General features: G+C 40.3%; 12 protein-coding genes across 16 annotated transcripts; 4 read left to right on the plus strand and 8 right to left on the minus strand.

Moving 5' to 3' along the window:
- Positions 1-48: 48 nt before the first annotated feature.
- Positions 49-2,073, minus strand: LOC103858886 (uncharacterized protein At3g27210). The gene is made up of 3 exons (XM_009136330.3): positions 1,464-2,073; positions 718-792; positions 49-625 (listed from the first exon to the last, which is right to left on the minus strand). Exons 1-3 carry the CDS (start codon positions 1,639-1,641, stop codon positions 234-236), a joined length of 645 nt encoding a protein of 214 aa, XP_009134578.1. The 5' UTR covers positions 1,642-2,073; the 3' UTR covers positions 49-233.
- An 808-nt stretch (positions 2,074-2,881) lies between these two features.
- Positions 2,882-3,898, minus strand: LOC103858885 (probable calcium-binding protein CML40). The gene has a single exon (XM_009136329.3). It carries the CDS (start codon positions 3,522-3,524, stop codon positions 3,099-3,101), a length of 426 nt encoding a protein of 141 aa, XP_009134577.1. The 5' UTR covers positions 3,525-3,898; the 3' UTR covers positions 2,882-3,098.
- A 236-nt stretch (positions 3,899-4,134) lies between these two features.
- On the plus strand, positions 4,135-5,624 carry LOC103858887 (probable adenylate kinase 7, mitochondrial). The gene is made up of 3 exons (XM_009136331.2): positions 4,135-4,574; positions 4,808-4,948; positions 5,048-5,624. The coding sequence occupies exons 1-3, from the start codon at positions 4,254-4,256 to the stop codon at positions 5,375-5,377; spliced, it is 792 nt and encodes a 263-aa protein (XP_009134579.1). The 5' UTR covers positions 4,135-4,253; the 3' UTR covers positions 5,378-5,624.
- Positions 5,625-5,716: 92 nt separating this feature from the next.
- On the minus strand, positions 5,717-9,445 carry LOC103858888. The gene is made up of 6 exons (XM_009136333.3): positions 9,195-9,445; positions 8,107-8,827; positions 7,363-8,033; positions 6,462-7,281; positions 6,255-6,368; positions 5,717-6,165 (listed from the first exon to the last, which is right to left on the minus strand). The coding sequence occupies exons 2-6, from the start codon at positions 8,812-8,814 to the stop codon at positions 5,857-5,859; spliced, it is 2,622 nt and encodes an 873-aa protein (XP_009134581.1). The 5' UTR covers positions 8,815-8,827; positions 9,195-9,445; the 3' UTR covers positions 5,717-5,856.
- Positions 9,446-10,216: 771 nt separating this feature from the next.
- On the minus strand, positions 10,217-11,777 carry LOC103858889 (ribosome-recycling factor). The gene is made up of 6 exons (XM_009136334.3): positions 11,497-11,777; positions 11,074-11,428; positions 10,956-10,977; positions 10,800-10,868; positions 10,638-10,706; positions 10,217-10,542 (listed from the first exon to the last, which is right to left on the minus strand). The coding sequence occupies exons 1-6, from the start codon at positions 11,702-11,704 to the stop codon at positions 10,459-10,461; spliced, it is 807 nt and encodes a 268-aa protein (XP_009134582.1). The 5' UTR covers positions 11,705-11,777; the 3' UTR covers positions 10,217-10,458.
- A 126-nt stretch (positions 11,778-11,903) lies between these two features.
- On the plus strand, positions 11,904-13,611 carry LOC103858892 (50S ribosomal protein L13). Its single transcript, XM_009136340.3, has 6 exons — positions 11,904-11,949; positions 12,056-12,115; positions 12,397-12,468; positions 12,544-12,710; positions 12,786-12,897; positions 13,198-13,611. Exons 2-6 carry the CDS (start codon positions 12,071-12,073, stop codon positions 13,414-13,416), a joined length of 615 nt encoding a protein of 204 aa, XP_009134588.1. The 5' UTR covers positions 11,904-11,949; positions 12,056-12,070; the 3' UTR covers positions 13,417-13,611.
- Positions 13,612-13,622: 11 nt separating this feature from the next.
- LOC103858891 (protein TPLATE) lies at positions 13,623-14,320 on the minus strand. The gene is made up of 2 exons (XM_009136339.3): positions 14,081-14,320; positions 13,623-13,985 (listed from the first exon to the last, which is right to left on the minus strand). Exons 1-2 carry the CDS (start codon positions 14,234-14,236, stop codon positions 13,623-13,625), a joined length of 519 nt encoding a protein of 172 aa, XP_009134587.1. The 5' UTR covers positions 14,237-14,320.
- Positions 14,223-17,036, minus strand: LOC103858890 (serine/threonine-protein phosphatase 6 regulatory ankyrin repeat subunit B). 3 transcript variants are annotated; one of them, XM_018657783.2, is made up of 3 exons: positions 16,852-17,036; positions 15,981-16,714; positions 14,223-15,647 (listed from the first exon to the last, which is right to left on the minus strand). In XM_018657783.2, exons 2-3 carry the CDS (start codon positions 16,692-16,694, stop codon positions 14,355-14,357), a joined length of 2,007 nt encoding a protein of 668 aa, XP_018513299.1. In that variant the 5' UTR covers positions 16,695-16,714; positions 16,852-17,036; the 3' UTR covers positions 14,223-14,354. The 3 variants fall into 3 exon arrangements, with proteins under 3 accessions (XP_018513299.1, XP_033143129.1, XP_033143128.1); XM_033287238.1 differs by having other exon boundaries at positions 16,796-17,024; XM_033287237.1 differs by having other exon boundaries at positions 15,981-17,014.
- A 1,441-nt stretch (positions 17,037-18,477) lies between these two features.
- LOC103858894 lies at positions 18,478-19,320 on the minus strand. Its single transcript, XM_009136341.3, has 2 exons — positions 19,213-19,320; positions 18,478-19,092 (listed from the first exon to the last, which is right to left on the minus strand). The coding sequence occupies exon 2, from the start codon at positions 19,085-19,087 to the stop codon at positions 18,710-18,712; it is 378 nt and encodes a 125-aa protein (XP_009134589.1). The 5' UTR covers positions 19,088-19,092; positions 19,213-19,320; the 3' UTR covers positions 18,478-18,709.
- Positions 19,321-20,062: 742 nt separating this feature from the next.
- Positions 20,063-21,408, minus strand: LOC108871342. Its single transcript, XM_018657815.2, has one exon. It carries the CDS (start codon positions 20,428-20,430, stop codon positions 20,158-20,160), a length of 273 nt encoding a protein of 90 aa, XP_018513331.1. The 5' UTR covers positions 20,431-21,408; the 3' UTR covers positions 20,063-20,157.
- A 2-nt stretch (positions 21,409-21,410) lies between these two features.
- LOC103858895 (peptidyl serine alpha-galactosyltransferase) lies at positions 21,411-24,891 on the plus strand. Its single transcript, XM_009136342.3, has 7 exons — positions 21,411-22,046; positions 22,190-22,604; positions 22,685-22,885; positions 22,982-23,472; positions 23,537-23,701; positions 23,784-24,027; positions 24,117-24,891. The coding sequence occupies exons 1-7, from the start codon at positions 21,745-21,747 to the stop codon at positions 24,720-24,722; spliced, it is 2,424 nt and encodes an 807-aa protein (XP_009134590.1). The 5' UTR covers positions 21,411-21,744; the 3' UTR covers positions 24,723-24,891.
- Positions 24,892-25,126: 235 nt separating this feature from the next.
- On the plus strand, positions 25,127-27,723 carry LOC103858896 (protein WVD2-like 7). Of its 3 annotated transcripts, none has more exons than XM_009136343.3 (8): positions 25,127-25,664; positions 25,785-26,351; positions 26,425-26,679; positions 26,754-26,815; positions 26,901-26,966; positions 27,080-27,143; positions 27,238-27,411; positions 27,508-27,723. In XM_009136343.3, exons 1-8 carry the CDS (start codon positions 25,614-25,616, stop codon positions 27,520-27,522), a joined length of 1,254 nt encoding a protein of 417 aa, XP_009134591.2. In that variant the 5' UTR covers positions 25,127-25,613; the 3' UTR covers positions 27,523-27,723. The 3 variants fall into 3 exon arrangements, with proteins under 3 accessions (XP_009134591.2, XP_009134594.2, XP_009134592.2); XM_009136346.3 differs by having other exon boundaries at positions 26,910-26,966; XM_009136344.3 differs by having other exon boundaries at positions 26,428-26,679.
- Positions 27,724-27,729: the final 6 nt, after the last annotated feature.

The following is a 27,729-nucleotide window of genomic DNA, read 5'->3' on the forward strand; positions in this document are numbered from 1 at the left end:
GTTTATATTTTTTTAGAATCAAGCTTCAGATTCTTTATGGCATAATTATATAAATTTTTTTTTAATATAATTAAGTAAATAGAGAAAGTAACAGAGAAAATAGTGCGTTGCAAATGTGATAGGAGGCATTATGAGCTGTGAAGAGAACATTGTCCGAGCGTTTGAAAAAAAACTAGGGGGACAAATTAAGAAACTAAAATGTATAGTGTTTTTTAGGGGAGGGGGGGGGGTGCTTAGCGTTGGACGTGAACGGGAGTATGATTCATCATCTTCCGTCGCCGCTCAGTGAAACTGCTACAAGAAACCAAACGCAGAACGCAGCTGCCTTGAGCCGACGATTTCACCCTCTTAAGTTGTTGTCTTTCTGTATCATTATTATTATAAGGAGTCGCCGGTGCAGAAGATCTGACCGGTGTTCTTAGCCAGAGACATGCTCTTGCTTTGCTTTCCGCCACGTCATCCTCTCCTTCATCCTCATCTTGATCCTGCGTCTCTTTGAAGAGTTCGAGGAGTCTCTTCTTGTTGTCTGTTGGAGACGGCTCTTCATGTTTTTTCTCATCTGCTTTAGGAGTTTTGTCAGAGAATTTGTGATGCACCGGTGTTGTTCCTCGCGACGGCGTAAATTCTGCAATGAAACAAGTCAAATGTTCAGTCATTATTTATTGAAAAATATTATAGATATATGTTACAAAGTAACTTCTCAATAAAACGTCATACCACCATCAACGCTCATGAAATCATCTTCACAGTCAGAATCAAGCCACCCCCTTGAATCGAAAAAAGTGATCTCCTCTTTATTTACATTAAGAAACAATCCAAATCATCATTATCTCATATAATACTATGTCACAACTCACAAGGAAGAGGATAATGGACACTTTTAAACTGTAAGGTAAAAGAAATTGGAGGTTTTGAGTAAATGCAGTAGCTGTACGTACCCCTAACTAACTACACCGGTTGTTCTGATTTTTTAACAATACGTTTCAACATCATACATTTATTAAATGTTATGATTTTTTAATATATGAAAGTTGCAACTTGAGGTATGGTCCATGTATACATATCACTCTAACTGTATAATATTGGTATATGCCTTGAAGACATTCTAACCTCTAGCGTACGCTTCACCCTTTGCCCATATGATACTACTACTATTGTTTTGTAAATTGATAGATCCCTGTTGTTACCCATGTTTATGACCATCATCAAACTAACTTTATCAATTTAAAAGCTCATTTTCATCTAACTAATGCTTATGACTCAGTATATGATCTCTAAGTCAATACATCTTGATTGGCCTGAAAAAGCAAACCACTTTACATTTGTCGGCACTAAAGCAACCAATCGATCACAGCTATTAACAACTTTAGTTACTTAATACGCACTATATTCGTTTAAACTTTAATTATTTGTTTCTTGGACAAAAAAGTAAACTAACGCAAAGAATTATATGATCATATCACCTGAGGAATCCCGAGGAGTGGAATCTATGAAAGAGTTCCCATTGATCGTGGCCGGATTGGTGACGTCATTCTTGACGGGGGATGTCGTGTCAGGTTCAGAGATTAGGGCCGAAAGCTTTACGGCGGAATCAGAGGAGGTCTTGATGGTGTTGTGAGAAGAGGAGACACAGGATCCCATCTGAAGACTCACTCGTGTCCAGCACAGAGAGCAAGAATGATTTGGGTTAGGAGAGAGTGGGGGGAAATGAGTTTAGAGGATCTAAAAGGCACAGAGAGGGAATGAAGGAAGGAAGATGAAGAAGCAAAGAGAGGGGCTTCAAAGCCAAGTTAATGGTATGACAAAAAGAGCAGTTTCGATTTGGTAAGTGTCTTAATTGTCTCGTTTATTTTCAAATAATTTATTATGGCCTCTTCGTATTGGTCCTCCTAACATTATGATATGGGCTCCCCCACACTTTATTTGTTTTATCTAATCTTTCTATTTTCTTGGTTTGTTGTTTCAATGTTTTTTTTTGACTCCTTGCATTTTGTCATTCTGTTTCGTGCCGCATGAAATGTACGCCCCCCTCTCACATCTAATTTAGAAACATCTAATATTTTTTGGTTCGTAAAACAATTTTTTTTATAACCGAGGTCAACCGACTAATCTCACAGAAATCATAAAACAAATACTATATTTCATCTAGTTCTCCATAATTAGAACATGGGCGATACAAGAAATGATTCATTTAGAAATATCTATCAGGCTTTAGTGTTTTTAAATTTTTTTGGTAGTTTTGGGTTGATGAACACTCCATCCTAGTATAGGCTGAGATGATTGTGTGTAATGAACTCTTAAATCTTTGATGTTTAATTTCAATTATCAGATAATAAAAAAAAGTTGATTCATTTTGGACAAGAGGTTAATGGGTGGTCAGGTCAATCATAACCAGATCCATAGTTCTTCATCTTAAGTAAATGGACAGCGTTTTGATTGAAAATATCTACAAAGTGGGAAAAAAGAAGAATAAAAGACAAGAGTTTCCCTTTACACTAGGACAATGACTCTACGTTTGGTCGAGATTCGGGTTGAATGAAGATCTCAGAGGTAAAGTTTGGGATGTCAATATTAATACCCTGTTCTTTTAGAAGACGGCAGCGTCTACGGCTTGCGGCCAAATTTATAATTGTTTCTTGTTCACGCATCCCGAGAATAATGCTGCTACCGATGCTTTCGCCTATCAAAAATAGCCGCAGATCATTCTAACTGCCGCTACTTTTTATAGCGTCACAGACGACGCTGAAAGCCTTGACGAAAATAATCGCAGCGTCAGCTTAGTTAATTTTCCACCATTTTTTTGTTTATTTTGATATTCAGTTTTTTTTATCGCAAGCTGCTGTGTCGGCGTCTTCTAAAAGAACATGGGTAATTGTATGTGAGGGATGAATTGACTTTACCATTAATTTCAGAGATTACAATCCTTTGGTAAAGAAAGGTGGCATGGAAAATGAAGGGTTTATCTGTGATGTTTAAAGTTATGATGTATGTGAAACTCTTAGGCTGTTTGAGCATGGAAATGAAATTAACAGATGACAAAAAAGAAAGAAAGGTGGCTAGTCCGTTTATAAAACTGTATATAAATATATCCCTACATATTATTGCATCATAACCCTAAACTCATCAAAGTTAATAATTCCATCGCTATTAATATCAAATTGCGAAATCATAACCTCGCATTCTTCAAGGCTTTTGGACTCCCCCAACAAACTAAGCATCCTCTTTAAACTTTTAGGGGTGATGCCTTCACTCTCTTCATACATCTTGAAAGCTTGCTTCAAGTCATTCTCCTTGTCTTCCTCGTCTCCTTCTTCCACCAGCTTCACAAACTCCTCGAGTTCCAAGGATTTATGAGTATGTGTATCCGTTGTCTCTTCTTCAGGTACGACCTTTTCCCCGGACTTAATAGCATCGACACATCGTTCGATGGTGGAAACAGAAACATTCCCTTGTTGGCTCTTGTCAAAGCAACTAAATACCCTTTGATACTCTTCACGTTTTGTAACGTTCTTGCTATTCTTCATAGAATATTATCAAATAAGAGTTGAGAGAAGGGAAAAATGAAGAAGAGAGGATATGAATATAGTAAAGATTATGTATCTTCTTTCCTTGGAGCATTGAGGCATTAATAGAAATGTGGAGTACTTTATATATAGAAGAAGACTGGACCAGGGAGGTTTGACAAACGATATTAAAAGAAAGAAACATGTTCAATATTGGACCGTACGTTAACATATGTGGTCGGAGTTTCTTTACGGCGCTTCAAAGGACAAGAGACACTTAGTTCCCGCGGCTTTTAATTCCCAAAGTTGACAAGTTTCCCATTTTTTTCTTTGTATAAGGAATTGCTCGGTGATTTCGTAACTAAGACGAGGAAGATTCCGTTGACTTTGACTATTCTTCTTTCGTGATCGTGAGCAAGCTCTTACATCAGGAGAATAGATTTTCTGATTTTGGCTTAGAGTGTTCGTTGACATTTTGGATCGTTGAATACAATTGGGCCTCTATAATTATGGGCTTGGGCCGAGCATTTAATATGGGTTTGTCACTTGAACCTAGATGGAGCTGTGAGGTAGAGAGTCAACAACGCAGTGAGTGGCAAATATCCGTGGATTAGTGAAAAAGGGAGGGGCAGTTAAGACAGAGAGAGAGAGTTCCCATCTGTGTTGTTTGTTGTTAAACCTCAACCTCGCATTCATTCCAACTCTGTCTCCTCTCTGAATCCGCCGCCGCCACGCCTGACACCAATCACCATGGCATGGGTGAGCCGCGTGAGAGGAGGAGTTTCGCCGCTTTCAAGGCTCGTTGCGGCGGCGCGGCGATCGTTCGGATCATCGGCGGCAGTGGCGTTTGACTACGACTCCGATGAGGAGTACGTGTACGGTGGCGATCCGAGACTTGATTTGGAGAGGTCTGGGAGGGAGAGGGGAGTGCAGTGGGTGGTGATGGGCGCTCCTGGAGCCTGGAGGCACGTCTTCGCAGAGAGGCTCTCAAGCCTTCTTGAAGTTTCTCACATTTCCATGGGATCGCTCGTCCGTCAACAGCTCAGCCCTACATCTTCTCTCTACAAGCAGGTTGGTTACTTAATGGTTTAATTAGGATTTTTTTAGTTTGTTACTAATCTTGCATTGATTGATTGCAAAGTTGTTTAAATGTTTTGTTCTTCTAAGGAAGGAAATAGTTATCATTTACTAATGATAAAAACAACATCTCCGTTTCCTGTTTTGGAAATTCGTTTGTAAAAGTGTTTTCTGAGCTTTTATTTAAATTCTCTTATCTGGTTCTGGTCTGTACAAAAAATATACAGATTGCGAGTGCTGTAAATGAAGGAAAGCATGTTCCCAAGGGTCTCGTGTTTGCTTTGCTATCAAAGCGCCTTGAAGAAGGCTATGCACGTGGAGAATCTGGTTTCATTCTTGATGGCATTCCCCGCACTCTTATTCAAGCCGTGAGTGTGTTGTTGCTCTTTTTTTTTATTTGAGTTTCTCCAAAACAGCCATTTGATTTCCACTGTTTCTGAATATTATTATTCTTCTTTTCCCCGCAGGAAACTCTTGATCAAATCGCTCAGATTGACCTCGTTCTGAATCTTAAATGCTCTGAGGAGCACCGAGCTGCTCTTAGTGAAACACCTCTACCTCGCCAGGAGTTCCTCGGCTCTTCTATCTTACACTCACCTGTTGCAATCAAATCCCGGAGGACGGAGAGCCTGAGTGTCTACGCAGAGGAGGTGAAGCCCCTGGAAGATTACTACAGGAAGCAGAGGAAACTTCTGGACTTTCATGTCGGTGGTGCTGCCACATCAGCAGAAACATGGCAGGGCTTATTGTCAGCCTTGCATCTGAAGCAAGCGAATTCACAGAAGCTGACTCTGTGATGATGATGAACGAACACAGCATAGTCTTCTAAGCTTTGCTTTATAAATTTTGATCCTTTTCTTTTCGTTTTGTTTTGATGCGGGTCTGTTTCAGCCTTCAGGCAGGCACCACCTAATTTTTCTTTTGCTTTCACAATATGCAACTCAAAAAGTTAAGTTTTGCGAGAGAGATCCTAAAGTGATGAGGATGAAACACTTAAAAGCTTGTAATGAGTCTATAAATATATATAGAGTAATAATTTCCCTATAACCCAATGTTGTCCATGATTGATATTTATTAGTGTTAGCATAGATTTGCTTTACTTGTTATACAACCTTGTGCACGTCTCTGCAACACACTCGCTCAAACATGTCTTTGATACTGTTACTTGTGATAATTGTGCTACATTCTATACATACCAACACCAACAACGAACTGGCAAAGACATATAACACCGTAAGTGAGAACTGAAACAGAAAACACATCAATGTCTGGTTGGTCAGTCCCCGTTGGTCCAACACTCCCTGAGAAGTTGATACCTGACAGTCTCATCTGCACAGCCATTATTGACCTTGTTAGAATCCGGCTGCTGAAGAACAACAGCCAACGGCGAACTCAGCTCATCAAGCTCGTCGTCGCTAGTGTAGGCTTTTCTTGTAACCGAAGACCTGATTCTGCATAGCTTAGGGGCTTGAGGCTGTCCAAAGTCTCCAATGATAGTGGATATTGAAGTCCCCGAAGGTGGAGAGTACACCGGAGGAGGTGCCGTACATGGATAGCTGGTGATCATAGCCTTCTCTTCACCCTCCTACAAGGGGCGAGGGCATCATCATCACGTTTCTGTTAGTAAAATTAGCTTCTTGACTTTGGATTAAAGAAAAAGGGGTGGGGTCTCACCTCCGATTCAAGAGCTTCGAGTACAGCAACAGGAACTGGGTCAGGGCAAAACTCATCCGGGACAAAATGATTCAAGACTCTCTTGATCAACGGTGCACCAAACATTGGGCAAACCTTCACAATGACGAGAGAAGAATCGATAATGAAAACACAAAAATGAAGTTTAGAATTATTCTTTTGTTTAAAAAGAGAGTTGCATTTTTGGACCTCTTTTCTAACACGAGTGTTGAGGAGCATATCTTTTGGAAGCATCATTAGATCGCTTAACGCCTTGAGAAGAATAAAAGTCTTGAAAGATGTACCAACGTAGCTGCTATTCTCTTCGTCATCATCGATGCCGAATAAATCAGTGAGCCACCTGGACCAGTTTCCTATCGAGTTTTTAAGCAGGGCACCAGAACCGAAACTTGTAATGGAACAAGGAATAGGCAAGACCCTGGAGTCAGCAATGGGATCAGAGAGAGGGTCTGTTGGGAAGTTTTCATCAGAGTCACGAAGAATAGCGTTGAACATTGCGACATCCAGGCGAGCCACGCACTGTTCCATAATGAGACGCGCAGGGAGGGGCAAACAACCACATTCATGGCCACTAGCTCGCAGAGGGCATAGACGCTCGTGTGCTTCCCTGAAAGCCTTTTTCCAAAGCTCTAATGAGAAGTCACCTTGTTCCTGGTTCACCGAACTCGGACTTCTACCAAACTTGTTTTTCTTTGAGGAGGCTGAAGAACCATTGGCTGCCGAAGACTGCATACGCGGTGTCAAAGTCTGCCACCATATGGATTCTACAACGCGTGAGAAGATCCAAGCTTCCACTTTCTCAAGGGCTGTTATGAATGTTCCAGGGTCATCCCAGCCACCAGTGTTCTTTTTGCTTAGGGAAGAATCTTTCCACGTCAGGGATGATGATCCTTGTCTCTGTGTCTTACTTGTCTTTGGTCCAGGACCAGCTGAAACAGGCAGTTCCTCAGAATGATTATCACTTATGATCGCCCTCAGAATGATTGTGTTTGACAACCAATATGTCAATCTGCGATCCAAAGTAGTTTTGTTTTTTACTTTTAAATAATATCTGAGAGGAAAGTACAAGTGAGTATGAGAGCATACATACCTAGGGACATCGTTCCCGCAGGCTTTGGCGACAGTGACCAACCCGGAGACAACACTTTTAGCAGCATTAGCCCTTCTTGTTGAAAGTAGATGGTTATCTCCTCTACAAGCATGAAGATAGAGCCTCAAAAGACGTCTAGCAGGCGCATGGACTTTAGCTGATGAGCTTGCATGCTCTGCAACCACCGAGTAGAGCGCTGCTTCAATGGCTGCAGCCTCGCATAGCTCGCCTTCAAGCTTCTTTACTCTACTTTCCAAGTCCTTGACTTTGCTCTCCAACGTGGTGTTGCTGCGTGGAAACACCTTAGCTTCTTTTCTTTCGCTATTGCTCCGAGATATCTCCAGGGATGACCTAACAGACTTCACCTTCCTTGGTTTCTCAACTCTTCTACTCTCTCTTTCCTCCTCATCACTCACCAAATCTTGTTGACTAGTAGTTTCAGGCGAGGAGGCGTTTACGGAGTTGTGTAAAGGCATAATAGACTTGGTCTCTCCGTTTACCAGCTTAGCACAGTCCTTGAGCTCATCAGAGACACAAGTGTTGGGTGCAGAATCAGGAACGTCTACAGGGAGATTAAACACAGAAGATAGATCATCAACTGAGGAGGGAATCTGGTCTCCTTGAGATGCTGCTGATTCTGATCCCTTGTTTACCTTCCTCTCATGTTCTTCCTATAAATAAATAATGAGAGACCATTTAGAGACAAAAGAAAATATGGAAATGTTGCCATTCATCTTTGATTACCTCTTCAGCGGGCACAGAAAAAGCAGCATTAGACTCCAAAGTTGAAGATGAAACAACAGTCAAGGAGGAGTGGGAGGAAATATCATCGTCTGTGATGGAAGCAATCTCAGCTTCCTTATCGTATTCCTCATTCATTAAGGCAGAAACAGATTCACCACCGTCCTTGGAGCCGTTCCTAGAAGAAGAAGAAGCGGCACGGATGGGTTGTATAGAGAGGTGCAAAACAGGCTGAGTTGTATTCCGGTAGCTTCTTTTGCTGTTCATTGGAGCAGTCAAGCTCAGGCTCTCTTTCACAATGCCGTATTCCGCCAGATCAACCGTGGCAGTAGCCAAGAGCTGATGTGTTTTCTCTCTGCGAGCCTCGTACAAGTTGAGCTCCAGGACGTTCTTGAAGAATACTACATCACACCCTTTGTTCCGAGCAGAAGCAGACGCATCTTTCAACAAGGTTAGGGGAAGCTTAAAGGAGTGGTTGAATTCGATTTTGCCTTCGCCAATGACTGATCCAAGAGAAGGAGCAACGGCATCTGTTGTCCCTGAGTTGCGCTCACCATTCTCCCACTGGATTACAACGGAGCGCAGTGATCTAAGGGACTGAGAAGGTGGCCAAGGCTTGATGTCATGAATGTGGATCAGGTAATCTACTTGTATGGAGGAGGAGGAGGAGGAGGAGCCTCTTCTGTTCTTCGAGCTTAACCCCAAAACCATTTTGCCTATCAAACTGTAATAAATACTATGAATCAATAATACCCACTAAAGTAACAAAGCCTAGAAAGCTTTGCCTAACCTAAGCACTGAACGTTTTTCTTTTTTAATGTGAATTAACTAGCGAAGCGATTAGAAAGATGTTTAGACAATGCATCGACATAAGTGTACTCATGAACAAGAAAGCACAAGTAGAATAAAGAGGAGAGCTCATTTCAAGAGATTTTCTGAATGGAGTCTTTGTTTGCATATCTTACATCAGATCCAATCAACCAACATAGATTATATTGCAAAAAAAAAAAAAAAATAGAGCAGTCAATGTAATATGCAGAGCATTCGCGAGAACACTATTAAGGAGTCGTCAAAGTGATCTTAGAGAATACCGAACAAGTGCAGAATCTCTGCAACGAAAATGTGAATACTTCCTCTTCTTCCTCCTCCTTTTCTTCTTCACCGAAGACTGAAATTTTCGATTTTTTTATACCTTTTTTTTATTCTTTCCTTTTTTATTCTTGTGTGCGTTTTTGTTGATTAGAGGATATGAGCCACTGACAGAGAATGGCGAATCTATAGAGAAGCAAAATTAGAAATACAGAAACAATTAAATAAACAATTATGATACCAAGAAAATGAGAAAAAGAATAATTTCATTTTGTAAATATCTGAAACTGAATTTAAAAAGAAAAAAAAGGAGTTTGGTCGTGCAATGATCTATTCAAACGACGACGTTACAAGGATACCCGGTTCTGTTTCACAAGGGATTTAAAGTGAGTTTCGACGCGCTTTTAAGCGTCTTCAGATAAAACCTCATAACTTTGGCTAGATTTTCTTCTTCTCCGACATTAATGCGACTGGGCAAAATTGGATACTATTATGTCTTAATCTTTTTTCCTTTTCTTGTTAGAAACCATATGTATACATGTCTCTGTATCTTTTTGCCGACAAACTATATGGCTTATATAATAATAAGAGACCTACATTTTATTCATAGTTAAAAAATACATTAGTTAAATGCAGCTAATTAATAAATAATAAGATTGTGTGGTAGGTGAAGACGGTTTCTTATTTCTTAAAAAAAAATTCGTTGAAGAGATGAGCTGAGTTTAATCGGATACCATGTATGAAGTTTTAAAGAATTGAGTTATTGGGATGTTGAGATAAGCTTGTTATATACTTGGATACTTTCTTAATAAACTAATCATTGGATTATTCTTTGCTCTCACTACAAATAGGATTAGAGAAATGGGGCTGTAACAAATTCACCAAAAGATATCATGTTAATTTATTGGTACAAAATTGACTCATCTCCAACCTCCTTTACCTTGAATTTCAAGTTTGGAAAGTTCTCTTCAACTACAAATGCCAATATATCATTTCTTTTGTTAATTCTAATCCCATTATAAAATATAAAATTAGTAAACATGCAATTTATTTGAAAGAAAAAATAATTAAAATAGACTTTCCCGGGCCCTTGAAGGGCCTTTCAGCAGTTGTGTATCAGCAGGTCACTTTGCGTACAAGACCCCCAAATTGAACATTCAAAAACAAATGTATTGAATTCTTTGGACCATCATCTATAATTAAAGGTACTAGTAAAAAGAAGACTGAAACTGGTTCAGGTTTGGGAAGATGGATAAGAAAGTGAGATCAAGCTTGGGTGGTGATCTCATTCTCTTTGGACTTGCACATGTCCTCTGCTGACTTTACAAACTTCTTCGTCAACTCTTCAACCTGTAAACAGAAAAGACAAAAGAAAGACGCCATATATGCTTCATTCAACAACGGACCAAGGAAACCAATTATGCGGAAAAGATTAGATCACTCACTTCCTTCTCGAGCCTTTTAACTTCGTCTTTTGGTAGACCTGAGGCTCCTTTCTTTACTGTGTCCAGTGCCTGCAAACAAAATGTCTCTGATCGTAATTAAGATTTGGGATTCATAGGAGAGAGTGTCCTGTCCATGGAAGGTGGTATTTAAAGCTGTGTAACCTTTTGACGAGCTCTTCGTATGCTTTGCTTGACAACTTCACTGGACTTGGTTACAATCTTGCACATTGCCTGGAGGTTGGTTCATTAATTAATTATAGGGGTCAAAGGCTAAAAAATAAACGCAGCAATAATGAAACAAGAGTTGGATTGTAATACCTGAACATGCTCCTTGGTCAATCTGCTCCAAAAAAGATAAAAACAGGCCAAGTCAAAATCGAGGGAACAATGTAATCAGAGAGAGAGAGAGAGAAGAATGAATGAATGAATATCGTACGGAGGGATAGATGCGATGAGTCTTTGGCCATCGAGCTTTGGGTTTAAACCCAAAGGTGAGGAGACAATAGCTTTCTCAAGCTCCTTAACAGTATCAGGATCGTAAGGATTGATAGAGAGGGTTTTAGGATCGAGGACAGAGACCAAAGCTAAGTGACTGAGAGGCATTTTGAGACCACCAGTTTCAACAACAATGTGATCAAGCATTCCTGGAGAAGCTCTGCCAGTTCTGAGTTTAGTGAGATCGCGAGACAAGGCATCAATGGCAGCCTCCATCTGCGAAGTCGCTGTGGCTTTGACGCTAGGCCCAATATCCACCGGAGGAGATACGTCCGCCAATCCTCCAGAATCATCCCCTGAAGAAGAAGAAAAGCATTAGGATTCACATCAACTACTAGTAAAAAAGAATCTTGTGTGTACATACTTGATTTTTTGCCTTTGGCGAAGCCTCGACGAGAATCTCTGAGAAAACTGGGCAATTTCAAATCCAAATCTGGGGCTCTCAGGAGGGTGGTGGCCTTGTGCGAGTAATTGCGACCAACAACTAAGGAGGATGAGGAGGAGGAAGAGCATCTTCTGAGAAACGCAATCGCATTTCGACTAGATGCAGCTCGTCTCACCAACATAGCCATCTCAAACTTCAACTTTCGAACAACCCTCTGACCAGAGACTTCCCTAGCTGCGCTAAAACCCTCAGACCACGACTCAAACTTATGTATACTAATAATAAAGTTGAAAAAGGTATATGTCTTTAATTAAATTACCAAACTACCCTTTGTTCCTTCTTCTTGTAAAACCCTTTCTTCTGTTTGGGCCCAAGGTCGCTCTTAGATCTTCTTCGCTTCTCACCTCCGCCGTCGCTTCTCACCGGTCAGCTGTGAGTCATCTCTCTCTCTCTCTGTCTCCCTCTCGCTGCAGACTTGTCTAATATGAATCACTACATTTCTGCGATTTTATGTTGTGTTTGCCATTCTCTATCTTAGCTGAACAACCAAACCATGGCCACTCAAGCTGCTGCTGCCTCTTTCAATGGCAACCTTAAGGTAACAACAACAAAAAACCTTTACTTCTTTTTCGATTTTATTCCTTCGCTTTTTCTTTAGGTTACTGTTCCAATAGTGAACGTTTAGGTCCATGTAATTACACATTTCCTTCCTTAAATTCATTTCATGTGCAACGATTATCACTTGTTGCTCATAGTGGTGTTTCACCTATGCTTAGCAGCAACTAGTGTATCTTGGAAATCAGAAAATGATCACTTATATGCAAGGAACTCGCATCCCTTCTTTGATATTTGATTTTGTACATTATTTTTCCTTGCCAGAAAGCTGTGGCAGGTATCAAGCGTATCAATCTCGATGGTCTTCGTTGGCGTGTTTTTGATGCCAAAGGCCAGGTACCTTCTATTCTCTTCTCTTTCTTTTATCTTTGTTGTTCAATAATATCTTTTAAAAAAAACAAACTCCTCTAGGTTCTCGGTAGACTTGCTTCTCAGATATCTACTGTCCTTCAAGCCAAAGATAAGCCTACTTATTGTCCTAACCGCGATGATGGCGATATTTGCATTGTTCTCAATGCTAAGGATATTGGCATCACCGGCAGAAAGCTCACCGACAAGTTCTACCGCTGGCATACTGGGCAAGTCCCATCTTCTTCTTCTGCTATATTTTCTTCTACTTAAAAATATTTATCCCTCTCTTTCTTTGTTTACAGGTACGTTGGGCACCTGAAAGAACGGAGTCTGAAAGATCAGATGGCCAAAGACCCCACCGAGGTCATCCGCAAGGCTGTCTGGCGCATGCTTCCAACTAACAATTTGCGTGATGTGAGTCCAGCCATTTTCTAATTTCCCCCACTCTCTTAGTTTTCTAGAACACCTGGTTTTATTCTTTAACTCCTCTAGAATCCAGAAGATAGTTCTCAACACTTGGTCTGGCCATTTTGTTACTTGTTGCTTACCTTTTAATCTTTGGTGGTGGGAAAACTTGCTTTATTTATATGCCATGCCCCATGCATTAAGCTTGCCGATTTGGTTACTTGTTGCTAGTCTCATTGTTCAGTATCTGTTGAATACAACAAGAAGGTACTGAGTTTTTGTTTGTTCATGGTGGGTGGGGGTATATAGGACAGAGATCGGAAGCTGAGGATATTTGAAGGCAATGAGCATCCTTTTGGGGACAAGCCACTTGAGCCATTCGTGATGCCTCCTCGTACAGTGAGAGAGATGCGACCACGCGCAAGACGTGCATTGATCCGTGCCCAGAAGAAGGCAGAGCTGGCAGAAAATGGTGGAACGGAGGTAAAGAAAGGCAAGAAGAGGACTCCCTCTCAAGTAACTGCGTAGAAGAAATGCCTTCAGATTGTGAACTTAGTAATGTGATTCGTCTTATATAATAAGCAACGATCATAATGCAGGCGTGGATAATAAGCTTGTAAGGTTTTCTAGTTTCTTGTTGGTCACTTAACTTTTGAATTTGATAAAATTTGCGAATAGAACAAGATATCATAAAAGTGGCGATGATAAAACATCCTTGTCTCACTGATGCTTGTTTAGTTAACTTTGGTATATTTTCTATCTTTACACAACATATGCCATTCTTGGAGCACTGTGAAGCGCCATGTCTTCTTCTTCTTCTTCTTCTTCTTCATTGAGATTTTCAGTTTCTCAGCTGCTGTTGCTTTCACTTCATCCTCTGGAATATACTCAACGCCCCCATCCGTTATATCATCACACCACCCCTGAAGATCTGACTCTATCTGTTTTGTGATTGATGCTTCTGAGGCTCTAACCACAAACTTGCACATCATGGTGGTCGTCTCGTCACCCAGATCCACGTTCCCGCTCACTTCACTAGCTCCAAATATCATCATGCCCACAAAACCTCCGTGCCACGTTTTTGCAGCGTAACAAAGCTGTAATGACAACAAGTTGAAGGTTTCTCAGACCTCCAAGGCTTTAAGGAGGAACAAGAAGGTTTAAAAGAAAACTGTGGCACTGAAATACTCACCTGGAATCCATCAACTGTGCGTATAATGTGGGAACATACTCTGTGGAATGGCTTGGAGAATAATGATTTGAGTTCGCTTAAAAATGGCGAAGCACCATATTGTTGGTTTAAAAGAAAACTGTGGCACTGAACAGACTCTGTGGAATCGTTTCTCATGGGTTTATAGATAATAGTATATACCTTAAACAATTATTTCGAACAACATGTGACTAACTTAAGTCTTTAAAAAACACATTACAATATTTCTGTTGGTCTACCCCGCGGATAACCGGCGTTATACCAAGACCGTAGCTGACGTTTTCACAGTCAAAGCTGAAGTACCAAAGCAGAAATAATGGCTCTTCAATCTCCTCCTCACCGAACCCTGCCGCTTCTCCTTTAGCTTGTTACTTTTCACCGGCTCAGGCCGGTTAAATCCAGACGGTCCAGCTATGTTCGTATCGACTAAGACTCCCTTCTGCTTAACATCAACCATGCTTGACGATGACGAAGCGGAAGAAGAGTGGATGGATATTTTCGAAAAAGAGCTCGAGCGAGTTCGCACCGAACCAAACCGCTTCTTCTTGGCTCTTGGACTCGACTGGTTACTTCTCACCGACAACGTTCTTTTATTGTTGTTATTAGGCAGAGCAGGAGAGGGAGAGGAAGTGCTGCTTTTCGAGAATTTCTGTCGGAGAGGCACAGGGGTTGTTTCTTGCGTCTCAAGAGCTGTCGACGTGATGCTGATCTCAGAATCGTTCTTGGAATGGCCAGCTTGTTTCTTGATGATACGTGGCCAGTGGAAAACGCTCTTCAATCTCTCCGTTGCAGAGTTAACGGAAGCGTTTCTGCATTTCTTGAGATGATGATTCTCATCCGTCACGTTTGCCTGACCAATCTCAATGGAACAGGAGCTGGATCTCACGTGTCTAGGGACAACCTTGTCAGGCACAGCTTCGAGTCTAGTGCTCAGGAAGATCTCAGCGTCCGATGTCCTAAAACGAGCTCCTGGGCTATAAAAGTTTCCTCTGTCCTTCAAGTGAGAAGCGACCACACTTGTGATGCTTTGATCACGACAGCTGAACATCCCTCCGGCTGATACCAACCGTCGGAACAGGAGATCAGACGTCGGAGACTGCGGCTTATGCCTGATGAGATCAAGCGGAGTCATACCAGAAGCATCCTTGATGTTGATATCAATCGATTTCACAGACATGAGCATCTCAACGAACTCGAGAGGAACGTTTCCGGAGATTGCCAAGTGAAGAGCCGTACGTCCCTCGTTGTTCCTGCAGTTGACGACATCGCAGGGGGAGTTGGAGGCAGCGGATGTGATGAGACGGTTCATGAGCTCCGTGTGCTTGTCAAGCCTCTCGAACGCCGGAGTCTGGAAACCGGAGATTCCGGCGTGAAGGAAAGTGTCACCAGCGTTGTTTCGGGCGGAGACCAAAGATGGAGAGGCAGAGATCAGAGCTTGGACGAGATCAGCGTGGCCACGGTAGGCTGCAACGTGCAAAGCCGTGTTCCCTTGGCTGTCAATGGCTTCCATTATTAAAGGCCCGTATGAAGCCACAAGCTCTTTAACCACCTGCATCATTGCCAAGCTCATTAATCTCTCTATATATACTCCCTAGCTTCTAAAGTAAGATTTTCTAGAATTTTTTGAATTTATTAAGAATATAATAATAAATACTTACAATTATTTTTAATACAATTTCCAATAACTATTCACCGATAAAATTTAATTAATTCAAATATTCATAATTAATGTTCTTAAAAAATATACAAAATTTTAAATTTTTAATGTTCTTCAAAAATGTACAAAATTTTTTGTGAAACAAAAATAAATTTTAGAGAATCTTATTTTCGGAAAAATGAAGGAGTATAATTTAGTTTAAAAAAAAAAGTGTGAGTTAGTTACCAGAGTTTTTCCTTTTCCGGCGGCTGCGTGGAGGATGGTGGAGCCCTGTTTGTCTCGGAAGGCTAAGACATGTTCAACAGAGCAATCACTGAGAAGTTCTCTGAGAATGACAAGATTGCCTCCTCTAGAAGCAGAGTGAACCGCTCTGTTCTTCATCTCCCTCTTGTAAGCCGCCGGAACATCACTGTTTTGCTGATCAAAACCGCCGGTTTCGAACCTCGGACTAACCGCGAAATCGTAAATCAGACGGAACACGTCGTGGTTTTTGCTTCTCGCAGCGGCGTAGAGTATGTCAGTGACGCCGTACTCTCCTTCGCCAAACACGAAGAGAGGGTTCCTCTCGAGGAGATGGCGAACGAAACCTAGATCACCGGCGGAGGCTGCCGTGTACATCAGCCAGCCGGCGTAACCGGACCGGATAAGAGTGTTGGCCTTGGAAGAACCTTCTTCATCGCAGGAGGCGAGGAGTTTTCTGGCGACGCGTGACCTGCAGGCGGCGACGTCGTGGAAGTGGGACTCGTCGTCGTCCCAGACGGTCTCGAGGCGGCGGATCCTGCGGAGGGAAGTGAGCTTCATGAGGTTATTGGAGTCGATCCGGAGAAGCTCGCGGACTAAGTCGTACTGGCAGTTGGCTGCAGCGTAATCAATAGGAGTAGCGTACCACCACTGATCGCCCGTGCTCTCCCACCTCAGAGGGAAGTAAGTCGGAGGCATAGCAACGGTGTTCTGGAAAGCTGAAAGAGATAAGAGATTTCTTGGTCAGCAAGGAACAGAGAAACAAGAAGAAGAAAGGATTGGTGGTCAGAGAAGGTGACCGGAGGAGATAATGTTTTGAAACTATTTTTTAAGTAATGAAAATGATCATGTGTACTTGGGGTCTATATAACCTCCAGACTTCCCGTAACCGAACCTGGGGGAATCTGGTGTTATTAACCAAATATCAAGCAATAAAATCTCATTTAATTGAATAAATCTCATTTAACAGGATAATACCGACACAAAAAATAACAGATATAATAATGGAGGGAAAAGAAAATGATAAACAAATACAATAGTGGTGGTGAGAGATGCCTAAATTCTTGAAAGTGAAAAAGGGAGTGTGATTGTAATGATACAGAGACACCGTGTCTTCTCTTATTTCCTCCCAAGGGAATATGATAATGTGCAAAGACTAGACTGTATCAAAAGGTTAAATTACTTTTCCATACGAGTATTGAATTAGTGAATTATCCAAATCAGCTCGAATCATGGGAGTATTTTATTTGGTATCAAACAAATTGAATGACGCAATTCAAAGATTAACAAATCCTAATATTCGTTACTAGTCCACTCTAGGATCTCAGTTATTTACTTATTAGAAAATTCATATACCCGTTAGTAGTGAAGCACTATTTGAAATTGAATTACCCCAACTAAAACATTAAACGCCAATATTTACTTTATTTAGAACAGGAAAAAAGAAAATTCTAGCTCATTTCATTTAAAGACATACGTGCATATGCAAGTAAAATAAAAACAATTAGAGATCATATACCATGTGATACGCCTAAATATTAGATAGAATAAAGTAATTAGACGACAAAAGATGGTAGCTTTTAAACACTAACATTTTGAAAAGAGGAATATAGGCCAACGTCAATGATTAATGTGATTCGGGTGGCCAACTACACCCAATAATCTCATATTAGTACACACGGGAAGGGCAAATTCTGATCAGCAAGCAATTTAGAATGCTTGATCATTTTTTGCCCTCTTGGTCTCTAGAAATCATGATCATATACATTTTTAATTTACACAACATAAACATTGTCGATTAAGTTAGCATAAAGGTAAGAAAACAAATGGAACATGCATATATAATAAACAAAGCCAGATATGGTTACGGTGTCAAAAGAGAAAAAAAATATGCATGTGAGAAGAAATAAAGTTAGCTTTATTTTTTGTTATACGTAAAAGCATGTGATGAGTGATTGAGTGGGTGACTCAATTTCAAACTGTTTTAAACTTTAATGGGCATGGGGATATAGCCATAAAAGCAATAAGTAGCTACTTGTCAGATACAGCAATATCATAGCAAATCAACAAGACATTAAACAAAACTTAACCGAACTGTTCATATAAGGTTAAAGACAGAGGATTGGTTTGGGTTAATTTCAGGTTCAACCACCAGACGACAAGAAAGCAAAATCAGAAGTAATCAAACACAAAACAAGATGAGATTGCAAGTCAGAGGAGGACAAGTAAGCAATAATGGAAGGATAGCAAAAGGGAGAAAGTGAATGATGTTTTAACTTTCTTTTGAAGATATTGAACCCCACACACAAGATGGAGATAGACAGCAAGAGTTGGTATCCACCCACCTAGAGAAGAGTGATGATGCAATATCAATAATACTAAAGGTCCCATCTAATGCTAAGACAGTAAACAGTACGTCTGATAGCTAAAACTGAACAGGTACACACACCAGCAGCATCTTTAAGAGCCGAGACCGACCAACTCAATCCGTAAGAAAATTAAACAAAGAGTAGCTTGTGTTACAATCGCTGAACATATCATTTGGTCTAAAAAAAGCAATAGATGAAGCAGCAATTCTTATTGGGTTTACTAGGAAACTTATAAACTCTGAAAATGTAACATAACTTAAATGATAGATAATCTTAACCACACCCCAAAAAACATTAAGCAGTAAGAAGCAAAATCAATTTAGATCTCTCTAAACCGGAGACAGATCAGTTCTTGGCCTTGATGGAGTTGTTCTCCTTGATTTTGGCACGGGTGTCAAGCTTGACAAAACGTTTGAGGTCATCGTAGGGAAGAGTCTCGACGTTCTTCCTCCTGAGCTCACTAAGGGCAGGTCGAATCTGGAGAAGACGCCAGAGCCAATCAGGGTAATCGGAGTCTGGAAGGATCTTGGGATCAGATCCATCTTTGAGAGTGTTAGCACCAACGACGGTGGTGGATTTGATCTCTTTGCTCAGAGACGATCCTTTAGGAGCATCGCTACCTCCTCCTTTCCCTCCTTTCTTCGCTTTGCTAGCTGCTGCTGCAAACGTTCTCCGCACCACATCCTTGGATCCTCCCGTTATCAATCCAATACGGTAATTCATTTCTCCTGAAAAAGAAATTAGGGTTTATGCAAGCAACGAATTACGATTCAAATCTTACACAAAAGGTTTCATCTATCAGTGGATCAACGTAGGCATTGGTGAAGGGAGGAAATGGAAGAACTTACTTGGGAGTTTCAGAGAGCGAACGCGGCGGAGATTAGAGAGAGTGAGGAAGAAACACAATCAACCAACCAACCAACGACGCTTTTCCTTTTGGGTTTTCTTTTTGAGCCGGCCCGAATGTTTCTAGGGTTGGGCCGAACACCAAAAACATTTAAGACAAAAAAAGATATCTCTGCTGGATGAATTTGTGTAAATTGAAGTATATTATAATTTATTCAATTTTATGTGTTTTTTTTTGTCAAATTCAATTTTATGTGTTTTATATAGATTGGTGTGATTTTTTTTGTTCAGTTTACCATGACTTTTACATAACTAACTCTGCTAACCAGAAATTCAAAAACTAAACTTTAACATAATAACAACTTTTAACCATATACCCCAAAATGGTGTGCTTCAAAGAATTAATAGATTATGAGGTTTAATATAGAACATATGATTGTAAATAAATGTTATAACATCCCGACATGTTGAAAGAACATTATTGTCTATTTTCAGAATAAGTGTGTTTAAATTGAATTAGTGAAACTATAAGGTAATCATGAAAAATGATTAGTGATATCATATGATTGATGTGAAATAAAACAAAATATTAGATGGCAATTGTAGGATTAGAAAACAAATGTTTTGAATTTATTAAAAATGATGATTGTAAGATCAAAGGATGGGAAACAACAAAATCTCAAAACTTACAATAGTTTTGGTTTATTAGGCATGCATAACACAATTTATTTGACAATAGTATATGTAGTCATTTTTGTTTGTTAGTTACAACAAAATTTATCTGATGATAAATATTAGTTTCGGGTTAGAGAACAACAACAGAGAAGTTTGAAACTCGGTACAAATCCCACCGATCACAGTAAAGACGAATGAAAACAAATTCAACAAAGAAAACATGCTAGAGAAACAAACAAAGTTGAGATGAAGGAAATACATATATAATTTAGTTACAAGATGAAAACCAAGACACTAACAGTAGTCGCCACTGTTGCGGAGATTAGTTGTGGGAAAACGATGAAAGTGGCTGCGTTTGGAGGTGGTGGAAGAGTTTTGTTGGGTCCACCAAAGTGACCACCGTCACTACTTGGTGATGGTGAAGGAGCCATTGCTGGAGGAGCGCGTTTTTTCCCTCCTTCACCATACGAAGAATCAGCAACCATAATCAACATGGCCAAGACGAGAACACAAATCATTAAGGTGAAGGAGACCAAATATCTCATCGCTGCAATATTTGATCCTTTCTCTTTGTATTGGTTTTTCTCTTTTTTTTTTTTTTGTTAGTTAAAATGACAAAGCCAGCCAAATCGCAAGAGGGGATATATATAACTAACATACACTCAATTGGCAAAATAGTTTACTGAGAGAGAATGAGTCAGATTCGTGTATGTTAGTGGCTTGAGGCAACATAACTTGGTCTCCTCCTACATGTAATCACACCAATAAAAGAATATATTAACAGACCAAAATGATGGCTCTGATAAGAAGTAAAAGTATGTAAACAACAACTACTCCTATTAAAGACAAGAATAAAATTTGTTTATAAAAGCATAACAAAAAGAACCACAGATTATAAGTTTCCAACCAAAAGAAAAAAAATCTGATAATCAAGAAACTGATATAGGGGGTGATTGGTAGTTGCTGTAGGTGCTGTCCACAGCCCTATTTATTTCTACAGCACCAAATTTAGAACAATCAAGCTTTAATTTTTTTTTTGAAACCACAGCTCTTAAAATAACCTACAGCTGTACAAGTGCTCTGCAGAGCCAAATATCCAAAGCAATTTTTTAGTGCTTCAATAAAATTCTACAGCAATAAAATCTAAAGCCACAACAAAAAGTCTACAGATTTTTTTCTACAGCAAAATATTTAAAGCTACAGCCATTACCAATCGGACCCATAATGCATATATAAATATTTAGGTTTTATATTACTTTAAAAGAGTTGCCTAAAACAATGAGAGGGAATATATACTAAATATAGTATGTGATGTGCATGTACAAGAATTTTAATAAGAAAAACAAGAAATGGCCTTGTATATAGACAAGTCAATTTTAATGCGCCTGAATGTAACTAATTACCAAAATAAATGAATAATTGGAAGTAATTAAATAAATTAATGGGATCAGTTAATAATGAGGAAATGAAAAAGGAAAGTAAACGCTGGCAACTCGCCGTGTTTTGGAAGTATGTGAAAGAAGGGGGTACTAGCACACGTCTCGCCGGACTCTGTGGCAGCCCAATTTCGGCGATTCAGAGTCGTCCTTCCGCCAACAAAACGCATAAAAACGTAAACTTTATAATAATAATAGAGAGAGAGAGAGAGTCTTTGATTATTCAAATCGAATCTGAATTTTAGAAAAAAGATATTGAGAGTAGCAGTTTGGTGTCGTGATGACCACTACCTAATCATAACCCACCTGTTGTTTTATACAAGGAACGCATGGATCCATCATCATCCTCCTCCTCCTTCTCTGTCTCCATGCATTGACTTTTTTTTTTCCTCTGTTCCAATTCGAAATCGACCAACTTCCAAAATGCAGTGGGGTTTGATCCTGGTGATTGCGGCTCTGGCGGTGGCTTTCGGGTCCGGGTCGGCGGACGAATGGGGTCAAAGGGCACCGTATCGGATCCACACGCTGTTCTCGGTGGAGTGCCAGAACTACTTCGATTGGCAGACGGTTGGTCTGATGCACAGCTTCAAGAAATCTCGACAGCCCGGTCCGATTACCCGGTTATTGAGCTGTACCGAGGAGGAGATGAAGAGTTACAGAGGCATGGATCTCGCTCCCACTTTCCGCGTCCCCTCTTGGAGCAGACACCCTAAGACCGGTGACTGGTAATTAAACTCAAGACTGTCTTGTCTTAATTGCATATGTCTTTGAAATTGCCTCCTCCCACTCAAAAAGTTTCGATTTTTTTGCTTGTCTTAATTGCATGTCTTGTATCGGAATTTTAAAAGCTATTGTCTTTTTTGGTTAGGTACCCAGCAATTAACAAACCGGTAGGAGTTCTGCACTGGCTTCAACACAGTGAAGATGCCAAGAATGTGGATTGGGTCGTTATTCTTGATGCTGACCAGATCATTAGAGGTCCTATCATCCCTTGGGAACTTGGTGCTGAAAGGGGTAGACCCTTTGCTGCCCACTACGGCTACTTGGTCGGCTGCGATAACATGCTTGTCCGATTGCACACAAAGCATCCTGAGCTCTGTGACAAAGTTGGCGGTCTTCTCGCTATGCACATCGATGATCTTCGCGTCCTGGCCCCTCTTTGGCTTTCCAAGACTGAAGATGTTCGCCAAGATACTGCTCACTGGTCCACCAATCTTACCGGTGATGTTTACGGCAAAGGTTGGATCAGTGAGATGTATGGTTACTCCTTCGGTGCCGCTGAAGTAAATCTCCTTCTCTTTCTGCTCATGCTCCAAGTGTGTTTGACTTCCGCTATTAACAACTTGTGTTTTTTGATCGACAGGCAGGACTAAAGCACAAGATAAACGACGACTTGATGATATATCCAGGGTATGTTCCACGAGAAGGTGTTGAGCCTATTCTGATGCACTACGGTTTGCCTTTTTCCATAGGTAACTGGTCTTTCACTAAACTTGACCACCACGAAGACAACATTGTCTATGACTGCAACCGTCTCTTCCCCGAGCCTCCATACCCAAGAGAGGTAGGGTAGGGGTAACTAACTCTTTAAGTAACAACAAGTTCTCAACTCCACTTCAAATACTAAGAAAACACTTTTTCATTATAAAATAATATATAGGTGAAAATGATGGAACCTGATCAGTACAAGCGAAGAGGTCTACTCTTGAGTCTAGAATGCATGAATACATTGAACGAGGGACTCATACTGCGCCACGCTGAAAACGGGTGTCCCAAGCCAAAGTGGTCCAAATACTTGAGCTTTCTCAAGAGCAAAACTTTCATGGAGTTAACAAAGCCTAAACTGCTTGCACCAGGAAGTGTAAATATCTTGCCAGACCAACACCAACACCAACACCAGCAGCCGCCACCCGTCGATGAATTCAAAGGACCTTATCCAAAGATCCACACACTGTTTTCCACCGAGTGCACAACTTATTTCGACTGGCAAACAGTTGGGTTCATGCACAGTTTCAGGTTGAGTGGCCAGCCCGGGAACATCACTCGGCTTCTCAGTTGCACAGATGAAGATCTTAAAAAGTATAAAGGTCATGACTTGGCCCCCACGCATTATGTTCCTTCCATGAGCAGACATCCTCTCACAGGGGATTGGTAAGTTTAACATCAGGAGGGTTTAAAGTTACTATAACTTGATCTGATATTTGGAATGAATCAGGTACCCGGCAATTAACAAACCGGCGGCGGTTGTTCATTGGCTTCACCACACAAATATAGATGCAGAATACATAGTCATTCTTGATGCTGACATGATCCTCAGAGGACCCATCACTCCTTGGGAGTATAAGGCAGCTCGAGGACGTCCAGTTTCTACTCCTTACGAGTAAATATACAAATCTCTCTTTCTCTGTTTGGAAGATGCATAAACTATTTCCTTTTGTTAAACTATTTCTTTTTGTTTGTAGCTATCTTATTGGGTGTGACAACGATCTTGCAAAACTTCACACGCGTAACCCCGAGGCATGTGACAAAGTTGGTGGAGTCATAATAATGCACATAGATGACCTCAGGAAATTCGCAATGTACTGGTTGCTGAAAACGCAGGAGGTTCGAGCAGACAAAGAACATTACGCAAAGGAGTTAACAGGGGATATATATGAGTCCGGTTGGATCAGTGAAATGTACGGTTATTCCTTCGGTGCTGCTGAGGTAAGACTTATCATAACCCTGTAATCCTCTGATCAGTGATTGTGATTAATTGGTCTAAAATACTTTGGTATATTGACATACAATTGCAGCTGAATTTGAGGCATATCATAAACAAAGAGATATTGATATACCCTGGTTACGTCCCTGAACCGGGTGTTGACTATCGAGTTTTCCATTACGGTCTTGAGTTCAAAGTAGGGAACTGGAGCTTCGACAAGGCGAACTGGAGGAACACCGATATGATCAACAAGTGCTGGTCTAAGTTCCCGGACCCGCCTACTCCTTCAGAGGTTCATGAAACGGACAATGATCTACGGCAAAGAGACCTTCTCAGTATTGAATGTGGACAGAAGCTAAACGAAGCTCTGTTGCTGCATCACAAGAGAAGGAACTGCCCTGAACCTGGATCTGAGTCTGAGTCGAAGGAGGAGAGTATCTCCTTGGGTTCGAGAAAAGTGGGAAAGTTGGAAACGAAACAAGCCAAGGGAAGCGATGAGACGACGGAAGAAACGACGTCAGAAGGGAGATTCAGCAGGTTGAAGATGTGGGTGATTGCTGTGTGGGTGATATCTGGAGTAGGGTTCATGGTAGTGATGCTATTGGTGTGCTCCACTCGTAAAGTCAGGGCAAGAGGGAAAGGTTACAGAAACAAGAGACGAACTACTTCTTCCTACTCCAAGCCGGGTTTCGAATGATCCTGCGCTCATTTTGGCTTGAAAGTCTTTGAGCATTGTATTTGTAGAGATACAAATTAAAACCAAAAAGGATATTATTCCCCACAAAGTCATATATAGAGTTTATTTGTATTCTTAAGGATTTGTTCTTTGTTTTTAAGAATTTTAAATTGGCATTTTGTTCTTCTAACATGCAAAGGAACCAAAATCTCTTTAGTTCAAAGCACACGACATTAGGGACAAGCTGGAGGATGTCTCCAACTCCAACAACCTTTTAAGTTTTAACCAAAAGGTCACTTGAGTTTAGTAGCCCAAGTGTAAGCAGTCCTGAGTGTGTTAAGTCTGTACTCCCACTTTTTTTTTTTTTTTGTTAAAAAGTACTCCCACTTCCAATGGATAATTTCATTTATTTATTAGGAAGAAGATTTTGCTTTAGAATTCTTATAGAAATTTAATGTTGTTGGATTCAAAAAAAAAAAATCTTCTGTTAATTTAAGCGAAATATTAGTAAACATGTTTTAAAAAGAAAACTATTGAAAACATTATCGTGTACCTAACAAAAATATATATACTTTAGAAGAAAAAATGATAATATATCTATTTAAAAAATAATATATTACGGACTACTTACTTTATCTCATAAAGTGTGTGCCTTTTCTTTTTATCTATCAACGGAATAAACAGACATGGTCCCAGGCTACCAGCAAAATTTTGAATTCAAATTTAAACAGTGAAAAAGCTAAATACAACGGACAAAAATCCACATTTCCACTTTTTTTTCTCTTTGTATTTTTTGTAAGCAACTCTTATATTCAAAACAAACTTGGGATCCTTGTAACTAACTAGATACAATCTAATTTTTCACTTGACTGTCTGTAAAATTAGAACCTTGTTCCAAAAAGATTAATTAGCATGGGAGAATCTGCTTGCCTCATGCAGCCATTCTCATACGCAGCTCCACAGGTGGGTTCTTCTCAGTTTCCTCATTCTTTCTACTTCCATTTCAGTTCCATGTCTTACTTTTAACATTTTCTCTGTTTTGTTCATAGAAATTTCTAAGAAAGATGTATCTTTGTGTAACAGGGAGATTCTCTTGGTGCTTTAGGACAGTCTGTGTCCTTTGGGAGATTCATGTCTGAGAGACTTGACTGGGAAAAATGGTCATCTTTCCCGACACAGAACCGTTATGTGGCGGAGGCAGAGAGATACTCGAGGCCAGGGTCTGTGGCTCAGAAGAAAGCCTTCTTCGAAGCTCACTACAAGAAACTCGCTGCAGCAAGAAAAGCTGCTGCCGAAGAGGCACTCTTGCTCCGACAGCAAACCTCTGATGAGTTGGTTCCAGTTCAACAAGAAAAAGATATCAATGGCGTAGGAAAGAAAGAATCAGACCCCCCGGTTCTTGAGATTCCAAGAGCCTCTTTAGATGCTGATATGAAAGTAGCTGCAGAAAAAGAATCAGACCCGGTTCTTGAGATTCCAAGAGCATCTTTAGATGCTGAGATGAAAGTAGTTGCAAGAAAAGTAAGCAGGTCTGGTAATAGACAGTCTGATGAGAAAGAGAACCGTGGGAAAGACGAGTCAAAGATCAATGGCAAAGGCTCTACAGTTAAAGAAGAACAACAGGTGGAGAAGACGCCTATGATCCCTAAGGTAAATTTTGATTATAGATTTTTTTTTTTCCAATGGCTTCTTGTGTTCTTCATCTGTTAGTTTTTTTTTGAAGAAGAAGAAATCTAAAGAAGCACAACCAAAGAGCAGTACAAAGCCGAGAGTGTCTAAGCTCAATATATCGGAGAGGACTCCAAGTAAAAAGCCTAGTAACAAGAGCAGCTCTTACAATTTCACACCAGCAAAAGAGTTCAATAGGTTAGTGTCCATCATAAGGAAGATTGATGGGTCATCAAGAGCTTCTTCTTCTAAGCTACAAACCAAAGAATGCAAAACTCCTCTCCGGACACCATCAAGCAATAATAATAAGGTGAGTGTTTCACTCATTTTATGATAGGGTAAACCAAGAGAAGTGCCTTTACGTTATAGTGATTGGATTTGTAGGTGTCTGCAAAGGGAATTGTGGAGGACTCTTTGTTCACCACACCTTTGTCTAGTAACAGAAGGTAAACACACACTGCCTCAATAAACTCTTTAAGTACTTAAATGATGTGTGGTTGGTTAGAGAAGTAACTCATCAGGTGTTAAAAGTAAATGCAGAGCTCCTGATTCTTCTACCAAGACAGGTCGAGGAAGATGGAATTTCCTCCCTGCAGAGTAAGAACTCATCTTTTTTTTTTTTTTTTGGTCAAAGTAAGAACTCATCTTTAATTAAATGAATTATTGCACAATTCATATGTATAATAATGTGTGTTTATTGGGGGAAGCAGGACGCCGAGCTGCTTCACACCATTTGGATTAAGAACAGAGGAGAGAGCAGAGAGAAGAAAAAAGGCAAGATGAACTTTGAGTGATTTTTGGTTTCTTGTTATCTACTACGCTTTAGTCTTTGTCGCTGAACATTTGTAAATGGTTCTTGATGTTTCAGAAGCTAGAGGAAAAATTCAAAGCCATGGAGGCACAGAAGGAGAAGAAGGAGAAGGAGGAGGAGAGGAGTGTGGAGAAAGAAGAGAGTAAACTAAGGCAAAGGCTGTGCTTCAAGGCGAAGCCACTTCCAAATTTCTACAAACACAGACCTAAATCCACTGACCAAACTAAAAAAGTAAGCTCATCATCTTTTATTTTTAATTGTTTTGCCAAAGAACATATATAAAGCTCATCATTGTGTCTGATAGAGATCTGTTTTCGTCTTTTGTAGGCTCTGTTACGGTAGCAGAGAGAGATGCTAAAGAATAAATCATTCAGAGATGTGAACTACTGTATATTGCGCAGTCTTAGCGCCTGTGTGGAGGATTAGTCTCTCTAGAAGGAATCCTTCAACTACTCTTTTATTCTTTTCTCTGAGACACATTGGATTTGATCATTTGTATTAATATTTGTAATTTTGTGTTCTATAAGTATCTTTTTGCTTCTTTTTAAA

The sequence above is a fragment of the Brassica rapa genome, chromosome A03, assembly GCF_000309985.2.
Source record: "Brassica rapa cultivar Chiifu-401-42 chromosome A03, CAAS_Brap_v3.01, whole genome shotgun sequence".
NCBI classification, from domain to species: domain Eukaryota; kingdom Viridiplantae; phylum Streptophyta; class Magnoliopsida; order Brassicales; family Brassicaceae; genus Brassica; species Brassica rapa.